This window comes from Falco cherrug, chromosome 14, assembly GCF_023634085.1.
Source record: "Falco cherrug isolate bFalChe1 chromosome 14, bFalChe1.pri, whole genome shotgun sequence".
Classification (NCBI taxonomy): Eukaryota; Metazoa; Chordata; class Aves; order Falconiformes; family Falconidae; genus Falco; species Falco cherrug.
In genome coordinates, this window is record NC_073710.1 from 13,889,941 (window position 1) to 13,909,181 (window position 19,241).

The 19,241-nt window shown below is 39.4% G+C and overlaps 1 protein-coding gene and 1 long non-coding RNA gene across 4 annotated transcripts in view; one reads left to right on the plus strand and one right to left on the minus strand.

Moving 5' to 3' along the window:
- Positions 1–4,488, plus strand: part of CDH11 (cadherin 11) — a 247,226-nt gene extending 242,738 nt beyond the window's left edge. For all 3 annotated transcript variants that reach the window (XM_055726785.1, XM_055726786.1, XM_055726787.1), the window contains exons 13-14: positions 331–582; positions 1,587–4,488. In XM_055726785.1, the coding sequence (XP_055582760.1) occupies positions 331–582; positions 1,587–2,083 (749 nt within the window). In that variant the 3' untranslated portion in view covers positions 2,084–4,488. The remainder of the gene's footprint in view (positions 1–330; positions 583–1,586) is intronic.
- The window catches only part of LOC114017786 (uncharacterized), a 34,554-nt gene extending 17,111 nt beyond the window's left edge, over positions 1–17,443 (minus strand). The window contains exons 1-2 of the long non-coding RNA XR_003563033.2: positions 17,332–17,443; positions 7,133–7,218 (exon numbers count right to left, since the gene is read on the minus strand). This is a non-coding gene — a long non-coding RNA (uncharacterized LOC114017786). The remainder of the gene's footprint in view (positions 1–7,132; positions 7,219–17,331) is intronic.
- Between the last annotated feature and the right edge of the window lie 1,798 nt (positions 17,444–19,241).

Here is a 19,241-nt window from a genome sequence, read left to right on the forward strand (position 1 = left end):
TCATGATGGTAGTTGATGAATCTTGTGAGTTTCCCAGAAAGTTACTGGAGTGCCAGAAGGAGGTACTAACAGAGAAATTTTGTGTTCCTTGTGTTGCCCTCATCACCCTAAAATAATTAAAGTTGAGCGTGGTACTATATGAATGAAAGGCTATACTGTGATTGCTCTGGGGTCATTAGGAAGGTGATACTTTGTACTGCTCCATTATACAAATAATGCTAAGGCATCTGAAAATCCAGAGCTGTTGCAGCAAGATAGATTTTTTTTTATATTTTTAATAAGAGGATGACTTTGTGGAAAAAATAATGAAGACTGTCTCTCTTTAAACAGATAACACAGCAAGCGTTCTTGTTAGACGTGAAGGATTTAGTCGCCAAAAGCAAGATTTATACCTTCTTCCTATTGTAATAAGCGATGGTGGAGTCCCCCCTATGAGCAGCACCAACACCCTCACCATTCGGGTCTGCGCCTGTGACAGCAATGGCTCCTTGCTCTCCTGCAATGCAGAAGCCTACATCCTCAATGCTGGATTAAGCACCGGAGCTTTAATTGCCATCCTTGCTTGCATTGTGATTTTGTTAGGTAAGAAAGTTCTTTACTCATTACTTTTCTATACTTGTTTGTGTTTAAAAAAAATTAACCTTGCCTTTGGCTCCAAGATGGAGAACCAAATCTTAATTCCTTAGCTTTTATTTTTATAGGAGTTACTAATCTGCCTAGCTGAAATGCAGTATGTGATAACTGCAATAGCAGACACCAATGAATTTGTCTAGGTGTGCTCAGAGAATGTCCTTTTGTGGCCTAATATCAGTTAATCAGGGACACTGTTTAAAGGAGGTCGTGACACACAGTTTTAAGTTTTGTGATCTTCCCTGGATGACAAGTTCCTTATTGAGGTCAGCCAGGATTAACGGCTCCTACCAGCTATTTCCCTCTGACTCCTCTTGTGTTGAAGACAAATGATTGGCTCTAAAGACTAGCTTTTAAGAAAGTGCTGTAAAGCATTTGCTGATTATTTGAAAATACATAAAATGTTTTATTTTGCTCATAGGAATTTATAGTCTTTCTTTTCTTATGTATTTTAAAGTTATTTTATAGAAATTTGAAATGAGAAGGAACACAGCAACAAAGACATCTGTTTTGAGGTTGCTGAAGAAAAATTCCATTTTTGTGGAAATGAGACATAGAATTAGAGTTAAGCTTTGAGCGTACAAGAGAGAATAAAGTTTCATCTGTGTTTTGTTGCAGATATACACATGACTGGGCTGCCCAAAGGCAGTGTCATAGTGTTCATGCAGCGCTGGGGGCCCACAAATGCTTTTGTTGAATTAGTCTTGCAATAATGAGCAATTAGTAAGAGCGATGGTATTCAGCCCAAATAGAAACCTCCAAATCTGTATGTTCAGTTCCGCGTACAAACACCAGTGCTTTTACCTGGCTAGGTATGCTAAAAATGCAGATGTTTGCAAAAACACATGATGAAGCACAGCACAAAAGCTGAGGTTTCAGTGAATGCGATAAGCTGTTTATAAAGGAGCTACTACTGTCTGAGAGTGCAGTCTAACTTGCTTTTTTTCCCCCTGTAGTTATTGTAGTGTTGTTTGTAACACTGAAAAGGCAGAAAAAAGAACCTCTGATTGTTTTCGAAGAAGAAGATGTCCGAGAGAACATTATTACTTATGACGACGAAGGTGGAGGAGAAGAAGATACTGAAGCTTTTGACATAGCTACGTTGCAGAACCCTGATGGCATCAATGGATTTATTCCTCGTAAAGACATAAAACCTGAGTATCAGTATATGCCAAGACCAGGGCTTCGGCCAGCTCCTAATAGTGTTGATGTTGATGATTTCATCAACACCCGAATACAAGAGGCTGATAATGATCCGACTGCTCCTCCTTATGACTCTATTCAGATCTATGGCTATGAAGGAAGAGGCTCAGTGGCTGGTTCACTTAGCTCCTTAGAGTCAGCAACAACAGATTCTGATTTGGACTACGACTATCTACAAAATTGGGGACCTCGATTTAAGAAACTTGCAGACTTGTATGGCTCCAAAGACACTTTCGATGATGATTCTTAACAATAAAGTTTAAGATTTGGCCTTAAGAACTGTGTCCAATGTTCTGAAGAATCCAGAAGAAATGTAAGCAGGTATTTTTTTAAAAATCAAGAAAAATCTCATTTAAACATTTAAGTTTGACAGAGAGGATTCCTTTGATAAAAAAGGACATAAAAGTGGTAAATACTGTGAAGTACCTTTTCCTACAAAAGGCAAATATAGAAGTTGGCTGCCAACTTCACTAAAGGAAAAAACCCACTTAAGAAATACAAAATATTTAAATGAAGGAAAATGCTAAATGTGAACCTACAAATAAGGGAAATCTTTTATGTATTGTGAACATCTAAATCTTTTATGTCAAAGAAGCTTCCACAAATTAGAAAAGATAACAGTTCTGAGCTGTAATTTCGCCTTAAACTATGGACACTCTATATGGTAGTGCATTTTTAAACTTGAAATATATAATATTCAGCCAGCTTAAACCCATATGATGTATGTACAGTACAATGTACAATTATTATGTCTCTTGAGCATCAAACTTGTTACTGCTGATTCTTGTAAATCTTTTTGCTTATACTTTCATCTTGAACTAATACGTGCCAGATATAAAAACTCTGTCTTGTTGCGGTGGGAGGCGCCCTATTTCTATGTCATTTTTAATGTATCTATTTGTACAATTTTAAAATTCTTATTTTAGTATACATACAAATATCAGTATTCTGACATGTAAGAAATGTTACAACATCACACTTATATTTTATGAACATTGTACTGTTGCTTTAATATGTGCTTCAATATAAGAAGCAGACTTTGAAATAAACTGATCCTTTTTTAATTCTTGTTCTGGTTATTAAGCATATAAGGAAAAACATAGTGTTTCTAATGTCCCATTTATAGTTCTGACTAATTTACTACAATTGTGACCTTTTAATAGCCTTATTTATTATGTGTTTGTAGTTGGTTTGTTGCCTTGTTAAGTGATTATTTAAAAATCAAGTACATTTTACAAATGTTTTTTAGATTAAAAAAAATGTAATGTCTGGTGAACATTTTGTACCCTCTATCTACAGCTTGTGGCTGCTCCCAGAACACAGTAATAATCTGCATATAATACTACTGTGTTTTCTGGATAAAATTAAGTGTAACACTTTTCAGTATTTCCCATGTAATATGCATTTATCTTATATCTTAGAAATTCCAGAGGTTTCAGAAATGACTTTGTAAGTGGACAGGAGTATTCTGTACTTACAATTTACTCCAGGCTTGTGAATTTCCGTATCTGTGCTAAGCTTCTGCGGGTTCTAGAGACTTAAATCTGACCCAGTTTAGCTATAAGTTCCCTAAAGATTATTCTACCTGACAATTACCTTACCTGAGTAGTAATTAAGATTCTGGCACTTTTTTTTTTTCTTTTGATTTTTTTTTTTCCATTTACTGCAGTAGAATAGCATCGTCTACTGATAGGAAGGCATTTTAATTTGTGATGGCAGAAATACAGAGTGCTTTCAGAGTTGTTCTTTGTAATGTATGTTTTTAATCGAAAAATGATCTATAACTTTTTATATTAGTTCAGAATGAGCAAGGGATTGGAATATGTTCTGCGCATCAACATTTTCAGCAGCTGTGTACAGCTGTACTTCTGCTAAATTTAATATAGTTTGCTGTTTAGGGTCAGAGATCAGCAGCTGCAATATGGGAAGAGGCAATAAATAGAAATGATATACATTTTTCTACCGTTCATTTTACAGACCCTGTCCTTCATTTGCAGTCAGATACCAAACTGCTCGATCTGAGAGGAAATCTGGTCTGTTGGTGTATTGCTTTTCTGAAGACCCCCCATATATGTAGTTAGATTAAAATTTAACTTGTTAAAATTATGAATGATGTTTCAGCTCTATATTCATAACATATTCACTTGTCCCATTATATCCCTATGTTTTATAAGGCAGAGTTTGCTAAATCAGCAGATTTGCTCTACAATGTTTATTGTAATATTTCACCTTATTATAGCTGTATGCATTCTATATAATTCTATAGTTTATTATTAACTTGGTTCAAATTTCTTTGGTTGTTGATTTTTCTCTGTTTATAATCCAAAGAATATTTTGCTAGATTTGCACATTTCTCCATTATAAATTTAAATAAACATTAAAAAATGAAATGAGTATCAATTTACAAATTAACAGATTGAAATAAAGTTAAAAAAGTCATTTGTAGGACTCCATCCTCATTGATGCTATCTGGGTTTATTTCACTTTTGAGCAAGTTTTAGCATTAATAACTGCATTTTCTACATTTTTATGTTTAATTTTTAAGAAGGACATTGTCGACTACATTTTTTAATAGTTTTAAATGCTTTGAGTTTTAGTCTCTATTGTTTGTAGCACTCTCATAGATGCTTGGAAATAAATTTTCTTTCCCTGCTGGTTTTGTCCTTTTTCATTTGATTATTTTTCCCCTTCCCAGTGACTATGCAATTATCATACTGCTTTATTAAGTTAGTCTTGCTAATCTCAGCCAACACTACCGCTGAAATGCTGGGAATTATACTCATTACGTATCATCTGCAACACCCCAAATGAACAGCGTGTTTTGGCACTACGACAGGACATTTATTTGTGTTAAACTTCACAGCAGTGGTCACCGGAGTCTCAGGCTTATAATCTGAGAGCGTAAAAACCAGCCCAGCAGCGCTGGGTTAGTCCCTGACACAAATCAGAAAGGACTGTGGGCTGGGGCTACTGTAGTTCCTTGCGGTGATCCCAGGGATCTGAGCAGCCTGAGAAGGGATTTACTTGCCTGAATTACTTTAGCACAGGCGCTCGCACTCTTCCCGACTGAGCTCAGGGAAGGACCGAGCCTTGCGTCCATGGAAGGCAACGGAAAGATTAATTACAACTTCAGTGGGTTTGGAGACAAACCCTACTTAAAAGGAGGATTGTTACGAGTAAGCCAGGTAGGTAAGGGACAGAAGCAAGTGCAGGTGATGTTTTGGCCTCTCCTTTCCTTCTTGTGAGTCCTGCCTGAGGCATCATTTGGCAGGGGGACACAACAAAACCCCCCCAAACACCCTCAGTAACAGGCAGTGTGACACTACCAGAAGTGATGTTTATTCTGCGAACTGAGCACATGCCTGTGCTCCTGTTGGCAAAAACACAGAGCTCCTTGTCTAGCTGCTTATTGCCAGGAGCATTTGCATCTGACACGCTCCCCGTCTCACGTATATCCACCATGCGTTTGTACACAATTCCTCTCATCACCGGCAAGAAGCAATTAGGTATGCAAGTTCAGCGCTGGTTGCTAAGGGAACTCTCAAAACTTACATTGATATGGAAGAAGAGGGTTTGTTTGGGATATTTTAGATTGCCTCTGTCATGTTCTTGCCATTATGTCAAGCGGTTTTTGATACCATGTCAAGGGGTACAAGCTTGCCACCAACATTTAGGTAATCCTGTGCGAGATCACGCCTCAGAAACTGATACGACCACAGATGAGAACATCTAAGTAATTTGCATGTTTTCTTGGCTCCATATCATTGACTGACTGACAAAATAAAATGCTGAATTTTACCATGTTGGAGCTGATAAGCTTGCAGAAGCAGCGAAGAATAAGAATTTAAATCAGGCTCACAAAGAGGCAGCCTTAGCTTTATGGGAACCAAAAGCCTGGAATACTTTTATGTCTTCCCCACCCAGCAGAATTCTCAGAACTCCACGTTCTCATTGAGTACCTCAATAACAAACAATCAAGGTAGGCTCTGTGCAGGCTTCCACTTTGGTGGCTGATCAAGGCACTGAGCTACTGAAAATCTGAACGATCAGCACCAGAACCATATTTTTAAAAAGAGAGAGAGCAGAAGGGAGAGAGAAAGAGAGGAAAAAAGAATGGCTTGTGAAGTAATGCATGAGCTTGTCAGAATTAGTTAAATGCCAGTCTCTGGAGGTTTGCTATTGCTTTCGCTAATTTGGGCTGAGACTGGAGATCAACAAGTTTGACCCAGTTCCAGGTCAGTGAACTGGCCCAGGCAGGCTAGTGAATAAAGTTTTCCATTATTTAATATCACTAATCTCAGCATTCAATAAGGAAGGCTGTTTCAAATCCTTGACTGACCAGGCTGGGTTGACTATGAATACCCAAGTCACAAGCAGAACAATTTTCACCAACCCTGATTTGTAGGTTCATAGTCATTTGAAAATCATGCTGCTTGTAGCTCCATACAATGACCTGGGCCTTGCCTGCACACCAGCTTTAGCTCAGTATTTGTTACTCCCTCCCTTAGTAACTGCAAACTGTTTCCCAGATTAGGTCTCATGCCTTCTCACAGCAGAGGGAGCACGGAAGCTGCAGCCTGATGCACAGATAACAGCTTTGCACATATGACACCATAACTTCACATGTGCATACACACACTGGTTGTTGCCCATTGTACATTGGATGTACATGAGAAGTACATCCAAGACCTCCTACCTCCTGGGCAGAGGTGGTGGCTGTGCATAACAGGGGCAAGTGTTTACACATGTAGGGGTTTCTGCAGGGTACATGGAGCATTTCAGGTTTCTCCATGGAAAGAAAGAAAACACATATGCCCAAAGAGGGGGAGACCTGCTTGGACTGTGTGTGGCTTTACAAAGACCTCTTCCCAGGTCAGAGAAGTGCCCTTTTCAAGAGTCTTTCAGACTTTCTGTTGGAATTTGCATTCTATAAATAATTAAGTGTTAAATGGGGAGGGGAATTGAACCTGAGATTATCAAAGTCCTTGTGAGGGCTCTAACTGCCAAACTCAAAACCTGATTTATATTTTCTATTTTAAGTTGTACTTGTTTAATCCATTTGTGGTTGCTTATAACTGCATCAAAAACCAGCCGAAGCACCAGCCAGGCTGATGGGCAAAGCACTCCATGGCTGGGGCAGGGGAAGCTGCTTTGGAGTGACAAATTCATAGCTGGTATGGATGGGGAGTAAAACATCGTCTGCTAAACCACACTGCCAGGAGGTGAGAAGAAGTAAACACATCTGTCATTTGCTGCATTTCTTTTTATGTTTTTAAAATCAGGACAGATATGTAATTACTTACCTAAGTCTAGGAGAAGACGTCTGGTTTACCTTGAGTCCTCTTGGCTAGGGCTGTTTGTTAGGCTCTTGATTGTAGGGATGCTCTTTTAAAAGAAATAGAAAAGCTTAATATTTTAAAAACTAGAAAGAAAAAAAAAATATTTAAAAGACTTTTAAAGCTATCCCCAAATTTTAAAACATGCCTAAGATTTTTGGTGGTTAGTGAAAGAGACTTAAACTTTGTGACTGCTTTGGACTGAAGTTACTGACTGCTTTCCTTTTTTTAAAAATAAATATGGGTTTCACTTTTTTTTATTGACCAAATCCATATGCTGTTCTCCAGGCCTTTTTGCAAGTGAAGGGTTTATTTTGTTGTTGTTGTTGTCTTCTTTTCCAACCTAAACGATTCCACGAATCCATGACTCATTACTTTGGCTGCCAAGGCAAATTTCCTCCAGCTCTAGCACCAGCAGGCCTTGCAGACATACCACTCCACTCACAAAGCTGCTTTATAAATATGAAGCACTTCTGTATTGTTCTTTATGATATATGGAGGTCTTAAGGGGCCCAGGAGTGTGTGTGGCTTTTTTTTTGTTTGTTTTGGAGCTGTAATGCTTTCACTTCCACGACTATAAAATTGCTTTTCCATGCTTGCACGCTGTGCTCATTGCCCTATCTCTGGGTGGTAAGGAGCAATTTTTCAGGGAGTAATATACTCCCTCATACTTGGCAGGGTGTCTTTGGAAAGCTCCATTGTTCCTCTGTCGCCAAAGATGGCCTTCTTTCCAGGAGACTATTCTCCCTGCTGCAGCCTGAGCTCATATTTTCCTTCTTATTAGCACACTGAAGAAAGTCATCATTAATCAAATGCAAGCACATTTAGCAAAGTTCAATGTGTATGAAAAATTTATGTCAACCTTTAGGCTCTATGACAGCCCCAAGGCTTCACTTAATAAGTTCTATAATGACTTACTGTTAATGGCCGATTCACATTATCTCTTTGAGGTCTATTGGGCCTTTCAGTAACATTTTCTATTATTGATTATGGAGCTGTTGTACCTTATCAAGACATATAAGCAAAACTGTTGTTTATGTTCTTTGTTTTCTAAAATGGAAAGTTGGATGCTTCAAACTGTAAAAACTCACAGAACATCATTTTCACCCATGTTAATTTACGTGGCTCTAGGACATTACAATAGTGAATGAAAAAGTAGCTATTTGTGGGGGTCTGGCAGAAGCTTTTGGAAATTACTAGAAATTTGACATATCTTGTCCATTGATTTAGCAGAAATCTACACTTCAAAAACTGTCATCATCCAACCATCTATCACCCTTGCTAACAGTCTCAGAAGAGGTCAAAGACAGAATGGCTGAGTGCCCTAGCTTCTGCAGTTTTGGTCGCTAATGAATCATATTTAAGCTCAGACATTTAATTTCTTTCAGAATTCTTTCTGGGGAAAATAATTATAAAATTCAAAAGGGAAAGGTTTCTGACAGCTGAGCACTGCCTATTCCTGTGGCTTTACAAAATGGTCCAGCAAATGCTTTTCACTAAACACAATCTCTTAAGATGGCTCAGTACTCAGAATTGTATTATTTTCTAAAGCCTAGATCTTGTATACACTTACTATTTAGCATGTTGACAATGTTTATTACTGTGAATAAATAGTAGCACACATAATAGTAAGTATAATGTGGTAACACTACTGTAATCTAAGTGATCCCACACTACTGGAAGCTAGTGTCTCTCACTGTGTTGAAACATCGTTAAATGAAAGAATATGAACACTTTATATGCCTACACATACTGCTACTCCACTGCAGACTGCTCTGAAGTGCCGGGTGTCATGTAAAATTCCTTTCATGAAGAAAAAATCCTCCAATAACACGTAAGCATCCCACTAAGAATCACTAAAATGGCATTTTTTTTGTCATGGCCACCCAAAGAGAACTGATTGTATGTTTCATTCATGTAAGTAATAATATGCAACTGTAGTAAAGGAAAAAATATAGAAGACAAAAGTAAATAAAGCCATAGGACTTGCTTTAAAACATTCTGAAAAAGCAAGAAGACAACAGCAGGAATTCGTTGTATTGAGAGATACTGTAAATCACCAGCCAGGTCAGCACCTACTATTGAGCCACTATAACACACAGATCAAAATTTAAGTCTGTCTTCCTTGCTGTCCCCTCCTCCCCTTTCCCGTCTTGCTCACAAAACTAAACTTTCTCCAAGTGCGGAGATGATGCAAGGTCAGAAGCCACCTTACTGAACACGCCACCACACCAGCACCCAGAACACAGATCAGAGGCATTTCATCTGTTTGGGTTTTTTGGGTTTTTGTGTTTGGTTTTTTTTTTTTTTTTTTGTTGCTGTTGTTTTTGTGGTTTGGTGTGGTTTTTTTTTTTGTTTGGATTTTTTGTATGTGCCCAATTGTGCACTGTAAAATCACTTAATACTAACTGGATCGATTCGTAGATACATGGCATGGCTTTTGCACTACCATCTTCATGCTTCTGATGCTGGCCCAGCAGCCCGGTAGAAGTGGACAAGTACATTCAGAAATCTGCTGGCTGCTTTTCAAGTGAGATCACAGTATAAACAAGCTATTTATCACCAAACTCTTTAAAGAATTAAAAGCTGTGCATAACCCTGAATATTCCAAGGAGACTATTGCTGGTAAACTGCTCTCAGCCATAGCGGATAATCAGAAACTTTAGCAAAAAAGCTTTGCTATTAACTCTGCTACAAAATAAAGAGGGCATCTGTACTTGACTGTAATAAAAAGCTAGTGCAAAATATCTGCATGATGCTAACAGAGACCAGAGTTTTAATGAGAGCTGGGGAAAAAAGAATGACTAGAATTTCTGAATGTTTATTTGCCCTTGGTGGATTATGAGATGATATGAAAGTCCCTGCTTTTTTTAGTCCAGAGGTCAGTATGGAGTTGTGCTAATGAAAGTGCATTAGACTCCCACTGCACCTATAAAATTCAGAACCCAAACTAACCCTTCCAGTGCTGTACATGAAGCCACGTGCTGGCAATTCACTGCAGAACGGCCTCTTCCCATCACGCACGCCCGAGGTGAGCCAGATTTCAGCAGTCAGCTCTTCTGTTTACTTGGCACCACACAGGTGACTGCAAAAACCTGTCTCCAAGAGCCTGGACTGCGTCCTTTCTTGTGACCTCCCTCACAAGCCTCAGGCGTTATCATTCTTTGCTACCAATTTATGTTGGCTGCAAAGTCTAAGGGCAAAATTTATGAGCTATTCCCGGGAGTCACAAGCTGGAATAGTCACTGATGGAGGGGGAATTCAGGGCTCACTGCCCAGCGCCGGGGCACCCAGGCTGTCCTGGGAGCAGCGTAGGTGTGCCAGCGGCAGAGATGCATCTGCCAGGAGAACAATGCACTGTGACCAAACCATCAAAACCCACCACCCCCGTGGCTAGGAAAACACTTTTCATTTTGGGGAGTCAGGAAACAGCTGAAGAGAAGCATTTCTAGGAACACTGCCTGTATGCAAAGGACTGGGCAGCAGCAGAGGGGCTGAAGCAGAGGCAGCAGGGGGAGGAGGAGGTTCACCTTCAACCACCCCGGCCCCCCTGTGCTTCCTTCACTATCTGTCTTGAAAACCATTTCAGGGAAGAGTGGGAAAAGATTCAAGCAAACTATTTTGCGGCTGATTGGTAAAATGTCACATAGGGAGAGAAATAGAAGTCTACTAGACAGGCAAGATAATCTGAGCATGAACGAAGGTGTAAAAGGGATTCGGTTCTCAATTCTCTCCTCAGCCCCCATTCCCCAGCCAACACTTTGGTTGCATTGCCCTGACGGAGGTCTGACACCGAAGCATGGACAGGGAAGACAAATCAATGCAGGCAACAAGTTTGCTTCTGTGCTAGTAGGAATAGGGCTGCTTCGATGCCCTGCAGATCTGTTGGGGGTGCAACTTTTTAAAGAAAAAAGATCACTACTGACATCAAACATAACCCTGCAGCTCTTAAAATCACTTTCTCTCATAACCCCATTGATCTTTAAGAATAGTGACAGACCCCTAGAAAACTTTCATCTGTTCTCTGCTGGGTCGCTTTAGCATCACGTCACGTTCTGGGAATCCCCTGTTGGGTTAGTACATCTCTGCTGTCATAGTGCTGAGGGAGTCAGAGCAGAACATTGCTGCAAAGCACGGGATAGCCTTTAAGTGCTCCACTCACCAAAGCTTCCTTCTTCACAGCTGAACAGCAGTGAAGCGGGGTGTCCAGCAGGTACAAGGCTACTGCACTTAATGGGCCAAACTAAGAGTTATTTATCTGCCAAAGAGCCTCTGTTGCTTTCTCAGAAAATTCAGAATTAGTCATTGTCTGTCATTTCAAATCACATCATCATTTAAAGTCAGAAGACTTCATTGTTTGCATTGCTTTATTAGACCTGATTTCTGACACATGAACTCCTTTCCTTGAGGTTTCTCCAAGCACACTTCAGCACGCTTGTTTTACTCTATTCCTGCTACTCACAGGGAAGACTACATGCTCGATTTGGCGTCTGGTTTTTGTTGTTGTTTTCTTTCTTGATATTATTTAGAGTACATTTAAAACGTGTTCTGCTTGCCACCCTGAGTACTCTATTAATATCCTTGCCACAAGCATCCAGAACTCAGTGTATTACTCTCCGTCAAGAAAATTTAGGGATAATTTCAGTTAAAGATCAGTGTTGCCATGGAGGAGCAGAATATCACTCTGGTCAGTTTAATGAATAAATAGGGTGAATACTAATTCATTGCTCACTTCCACAGGTCCTTCTGGTTCACTTGCAGAGGCTACAAGGAGCACAGATATTGCCTAAGCAATAAGGGCAGTTTGTAAAGTTTAGGGCCCATATTAATCACAAATAAGGTCAGAGGAATCACTAGGGTTATGCTAGGGAGAAAGGTGGCCATATGCAAATTTAATGCAGAATAGTCTCACCCTGCCAAAGAAAAGAGAAAGAAAAACACAGAGGGTTTTAGGCACTGCCAGTGCATATTATTCAACTTTCATTAGCTCTCCTAAGAACAAGCCAGAGAATTGAATTTGGATTCTTGCTGCAATGCTAAACCGCAGCCCATCTGTTTTCCATTCCCAACAATGGAGAGACCAAAATTTATGCAAAAAAAATTTTGCTCTAGGATTCGAAGGTTTAAATAGCAGTTACCTCAAAATCTGGTGCATCGCCCCTCTTTCCGAGACGCATTTTAGAAGAGCGTTTTGTGTTCAGGCTTCTTACGCCTGTGTTTGAACACTGTTTGAAGTGAGTCAGGAGTTTTGCTTGACAAACGGTTGCTGTGATCCAAGGCCCATATGGCTTGTTTTGGAGTGTGTAAAGGTCATTGCTTCTGTTAATACAACTAGTACAAATACTTCCCTGCCATCTGACGATGTTCCTCCTCATTCAGATTGGCAGCCATTTCCCCCCCACAATCTGGAATTTCCTTTCAATGTGGGTTGTTGAAGTGGAGATGATAACAGTTTTAAAATCAAAGGTTGAATGCTTCTGTTGAGTTATACTTGGAACCGACCATGTTCTGTACAGTGAGAACATCCCATATGGAAAGGACATATGTGTTGGATACAATAATACATAAATAGTGGATATAATTTTATGTAACCCTTATATTCCTCTAACAGTTACATATACTTCTGTAATGAGACAGGTGAAATAGATGACTTCACTACTGATATTTAAGTCCATATGTTGAAATCTTGCACAATAAATAGGGAGTTTGAAAGACAGATTTAATTGTTCACTATTTTTCAAACATTTGCATTGACACAAGACACACTTGAAAGCCCTGTTGACATGTTCTTACATAATAACACCGTAGACAGTACCGTAACTTCACAGTATGACATCCACCCTGGATGGACACGGACGGACACACACTCATAAACTGTCAAATAGAAAGTATTTAGACTCATTTCCCCCCTGAACTAGCTTAAAAACAAGTCAAGTTTTTGGAGGAACAGAGTAGGTGAAAAGTTTCTGTGAAAATGTTGAGAGCTAAGATTAAAAGAATCCTGACAACTGTTTTTGTCATGAAATTTCAGCATTGCTAAGATTTGGAACTGGGATGTGGAAACTGGCAGGAGGATAATCATGTCATCCCTGATCTCCACTTAGCTCTCCCTAAGAAAACCCATCCAAATGTAGAAAATGTATAAGCTTCAGAGGGGAAAAAACCAACAACAATAAAACAAAACAGTTTGCAGATGGTCAGTGAAGACCTATTATTACTTGGCAGCTAAATTCTCTAAGGAGTCTGGGCAGAATTTTTTCCAGCCCTCTCCTTGCCCTCCCCAGGCTCAGCACCAGCTCCCCCCAGACAAGCTTGAGCACTGAGCTGCCATTAAAACAGGATGTGGGAGGGGTCAAAATAATGACAATTCTGTTTATTCTAAAGGAGTTCAAATAAGTTTTCTTTTCTTAAGAAACTATAGTAATTTTTTAAACCCGCATTACCAGTTTCAAAAGTCAGGGAACAGCTACAATACCTTCAATGCTCATAGTAAGTCAGTTGCAACCATCTTTTCCTAATGACCGCTGTATTACCTTACAGATCTCTCCAGAAATTGTAGTAATGCTTGTTTTCCCTTGTAGTGACCAAAACACCACAACTAGTTTTGCTGGAACATTTTTTTAAACTTTTTTTTTTTTTTCCCCCTCCTTATTTCTCTGTCAGTAAATACACTGACATTGCTTTGTGAGAACTTTTGGGGAAGAGGTCTGGGGAAATATGTTATTCTCTTAGCATATGTTCCCTGGAAATTAATCACCTATCAGATGAAGAACCTAATGGTTTGTGGCCTTGCAGTTATTACAGTCGCATTAAGCACTGAAATTAACTGCCTTTTTTCAGCGGTACTCCAATAACCAACAAGCTTTATAAAAGAAATCCACATGCTTATTCTATGCTTTTTCATATATCTGATAAAAAAATTAGCTCAGTGTTTTAACTGAACTGTGTGCCAATTTTATATAAAAGAATCATTTAAAAGACTTCAAAGCTCTGTTGATGCCTAGTGTGGGCTTCAAAAAACCCCTAAATCTGAAGTGTCTTTTTTTTTTTTTTTCAAAGCATTTCCAGAGATCCTCCTTGTAAAAGGATTTGTGCTCTATGAACCTATTTGAAAGTTTCCATCTCCTTGTGGAACTAAGCAATTTTATTCTTTGCCTGTTTGTTTGTTTCCTACCTAAATAATTGAAAATGCTGTGAATCAAACCGGGTAGGAAAGAAAAAAATCCTACAGTGGATTTCAATGGCCAGACCCAGGCTATTAAAGAATAGATTAACACTGCAGAATGGGAATATTTTACCAGCCTGACCACTTCAAACTGAAATCTAGCTTGCTGTACTACATGCAGCAATGAGAGTGCTTCTTCTCACCAAACAAGCGAATCCTTAATCAACAACTTTACAGCCTTAAGAAACAACACCCCCCCCAAGTACTTAAAAGCCAAGTTACCTATAAAACACTTAATTTAGTTTTTATAACAACCTTATTATAACCATTATTGACATGATTAGGCCTTTATAGTACATTAGTGGGGATTTTAATTTTCACACCCAACAAAAATTAAAGAGCAAATTTCCATAGGTTCCCTCTACAAGCTATTAGGTAAATTATGGGAGGATCTGTAAAGAGCCTTCTTGCACCGTCTTGCTGCTCCCACATACTCTCAATGTGCCATTTCTGGTGCCCATCCATCCTTCTATGCCATTTAACTGGTAGGAATATTTTTATTTTTTTCTTAAATTGAGTTAAATTCTGTCTGGTTTAATGAGCTAAAATGATAAAGCAATAAGAAAACTAACTAAATAACAAAAATTCCTGGAAGCCACCCAAATGGGATGCAACCTTTTACTCACTGTGACGAAGACCCTCCACTGTTACCAAGTCCTCTGATCACTGCAGGGAGGTACTATCACTTACTGACGCAAAAAATTCCGGTAGCCTTTTGAACACTGCATGGCTGATTCTGCAAGTCATCCTGTGTATTATCTTATACATCTTTCCTTCTAAAAATATTCAGGGATACTGCAAAGCTTGTTCCACAAGTAATTTTTAAGTAAAAATGTGTTTCTACTTTTTTTTTTTTAAATGCACATATCACTCATTGACTCACACTGACACATGTGCATATAACTTCACATTTTCAACAGATTACTGTATATTTTGGCAGCCTTCAGTTACACATTATTAAGTCACTTGTGTTTTTACAGAACTGACTAATTGTATTGATAGCCCTTAGACATCATTCCTATAGCAACTGCAAAATTTTGAGGTGCTTCAAGTAACCAGAAATTTAAACAGCAACATTGATACTTAACCCATTATTAAACAGTAATAACTAGCGTAGTTAAAAAGAAAGGAAAAGACTTACCAAAAAAAATCCCACACCTAAAGCTTTATACTTCACAACTCTGCCATAACAGTCTTCAAATTCCAATTTCTCCAACCTGCCACAGCCCCCCTTAAACAGGCAGCACACCCATGTGATGTATCAGCTCCTCCTCCCACTTTCATGTCACCTGCAGGTTGAGGGTGTGGTTGGTCCCAGCACCCAGGTCATTAATGAAGGTGTAAACCACCCTGGAGCTGCCCAAATTAAAAGCAATGTAAGAAGTCCCATACTGGTGCCATCAGAGCTTGCTCCTGCATTGCTGGGCAGCATGCTGTGTAGCCACTGGTTTTGCTTCTGGTCCATATGTTGTTCTTTACTAATTTCTCTTAAAAAATGTGGCTGTCTGCATGCTTGAGGTACAGCTAAGGCAGCCAGGTTGAACTCGTCCTCACCCACTGCAACCCAGTAATAGCATCAGCCTAAGCCTGGTCTTCCCACCTCTCGTGTTCTAGAGCAGCTGCATGACGTGGGGTTCTGACATCTCTTGTACACCACTAGACCAAACATCTCTACAGATGTGCCTTCAGTGCTCTCTTGCTTGCTCTTCTATTCCTTGTGGCTGCAGAAGAACAGAAATCCATCTCTAAAGGCTCAAAAGACCTCAAAAAAAACCCCACACCCCAAACCCCCTACATTTATTATTTTTTTAAATCTCAGGGTTTTCAGCTCATCAGTTTAGTAGGCCTGACTCACTGCTTTTGATCTCTTGGGGTTGGCAGTTGGGGAAGCAGATTTCATTACAATAAAAGAACAGGTGCCATTCATATACTTAACTCTCTCTTTTTTTTTTTATATGTCACTGCATAACATACATCTGTCTTGCTGCTACAACACAAACCAGAAGCCATGAGCATTATTTGCCGATTATTCCACACCATTTTTCTTAAGAGCAAGACTGTTCCCCTGTTCTGGTCAAACTCTAATTAACAAAGTGATAGCATCACTTTTTTTGTGCAATTCCTATTTTAAATAATGTTTAGCATGTACTGCTGCCCTTTTCTGTCAAAGTGTTACTGTGTGTTTTGGCACAAAGTTATCTGCATTTCTATATCTTCTACCAATTTTACAAAGGTTTTATAAGGCTTAATGAATGGAAAATGCCTTGAAAAGCTGTAGATAAAAGGCAATTTTGAAGGCAGTCATTAGTAGTAAATACCCTCATCAAAATTTCTGTTGCTAATCCTTTATGCTCTAGCTGTGCAGGCTGTGCTGACAGCACAAAACTACCATTCCTCCAAGGTTATTCTAATGCTAACTTACAGGCGACAACTCTAAGAGTCACTTATATTTATAACTTTGCTGGCACAAACGTCACTCTCTTACCAACTTTGATCAGTTTAAAGTGTGCCACCTTCACACTACAGATCAATAGCAAGAAGAAATTCATAGACTTTCTAATAGTCTCACCATTAAAACTAATATTGTGTAACTGGAAATCAACTGCTTCAATTAATGGGAATATATGGCTTCATTTTGTAGGCACAACCTTTACATTTGAAAGTTCGGTGACATATGGCTTCCCAATGGTGCTATAATTACACCATGCCTAAAAGTCATCATTAGTTTAAAATGTGGAGGTACTTTTTTTTTTTTTTATATATATATATAATGAACAATCTTGTGCTGGTTAAGAGTGCATGAGTCTTTTCATTTAGCATCAGTTTCAATGGAACTCATTCATTTAGTTCACAGTTCCTCCAGTGGCTGCTGCATACCCCTTGGCGTCAGCGTGGGATTTCCCAGCTGACAGCCGTACCTGCGAACCGCAGACTTACAATGAGCCGCTTTGAAACGCTCTGTAATTCTATGACAATGGCGTGTTGGTTTTCACTGGGTCGAGGGCAATGTCCTTTCCAGCATCGTAATTCAAACTCTGCACCCCAGCGGTCCTCTCCTGCAAGAAGGTAACAGGAACAGGAATGTTTAACACAGGTGGGAGGCAAAATGAGGCTAACTGAGACAGGTCCTCAAAGACTTCTAAAAACATATGGGTGAGACTGATGGTAACATGTGGAGAGTAACCATCAGGGAAGCAAGAGATAAAAAAGCCCTCCAAGTGCCTAGCTGAAGTTGTTGATTACCCAAATTTGCAATATAAAGGTCATTTTTAACAGTCACTCTTCCGTTAGACACCCATATGAGCTTGTGGCACCATGAGCATCTGGCTGTGTTTGATCAGGACGCTGCCCATGTTGCATCCAAATTAAGTGGCTGGCTGTTTGTTGTTTTTTTTTTTTTTTTTTTTTAATTGAAGAAATTGATAGATTTGTCAGAACAATGTTCTTAACGTTTTGGGGGGGACAAGAGTAGATTAAAGGCTTACTAGGGAACGAAAGCATTTCCTTTGATCTGCAATGAACACCTCCTTTTGGATTTCAGTATTTTAAGAACACCTTTGTATGGTTCAGAGGGAAAGTTTACATAAATTTGAAATAAACTTGCAAATAAGAACTAATGCAAATGGAAACAGAGAGATGTGTTTAAAATCTCTGGAAACTAAACATTTTGATTTTTGTAAAGTTTTGTGTTTGGTTTTTTGGGGGCACAAAAATTTCAATGAAAGCAATACGTGATTTGAAAATACATATTGATATCAAGTGTCTGCATTTTTCACACAGTTCTAGTAATAGTCTGTCTTTTGGTTGTACACCTTGATAGCTGTGGGTCTTGTCTATCATGTCACCGTTTTGTTACCTCAGACAGCCACTTTAAACTCTGAATAAAGAACCTCAAACCCAGTCACACTTCCCCAAGAGGCAGTAGAGAGGCATCAATATAGCTTAAATCAGAGAAATGCAGCTGGGTGTATTTACTTGCCCTCACCATACCACTGAATACCTATGGAAGACCTGCAGGCCTTCTTAAAAGCATTTGAGCCTGAGGTCGATGGAGAGGGAAAAGCCGTTTTTTATGTTGAGCTACACATGTTATTAAAAACTGAGTAACACCAATCAGCCTCTGCCATCCGCCTGTCAGTCTCTCTATGAAGAAATTGTCTTGTCTGCTATTATGGACTAAATGATTTGTACCGGTCATTTTTATACCTTCTCATTCCTCGTCAGGCAGCTACCATGTGCTCAACAAAACACTTGAGCTAGTGTTCCCCTGAGGTACAAATGAGGGCTGCTGGCATGATACCACTTGCGAAGGCCAAGGCTTGGATGTCTCCTGAAATTTGGAAAACCCAGATGGAAAGCTGCACGAGGGCGATGGCAGGGGTTTTGCTCACTCTGGCTGTCTCTCAAGGTGTGTATGGTGCTCTTCCTAAGTGGGCTTGAAGTAATGCAGGCTCTGGTGCTTTTCTGTCCTCTTTGCCATTAATTATTTCTTGAGTCCACTTGGCTATTATTCAGCTTCATTTTAGATGTGTCAGAGAGAGGATTAATGCAGCTGGGCTGAAGGAAGTGTTCCTACGGTGAGACAAGAGCAGTTAGGAAAGCGCTGTGCTGTAGGCGAACGTTGCACAGTCAGGCTAGCACAGACTCAGTACAGAATCCCACAGGATTTTGTCTGAATTTGTCCTGAAAGAGGCTGTATGAAGGGAAATGTTCATGACTCATTATTACTGTGTGAAATATTTACATGCACCGTCTGCGTACCTCTGGTTAACTCAGTCTGTAAGAAGTCCCCCTAGCTATTTGAGCCACATGAATACTCCTCCTCTATTTTCTAGAGATCCCTTTTC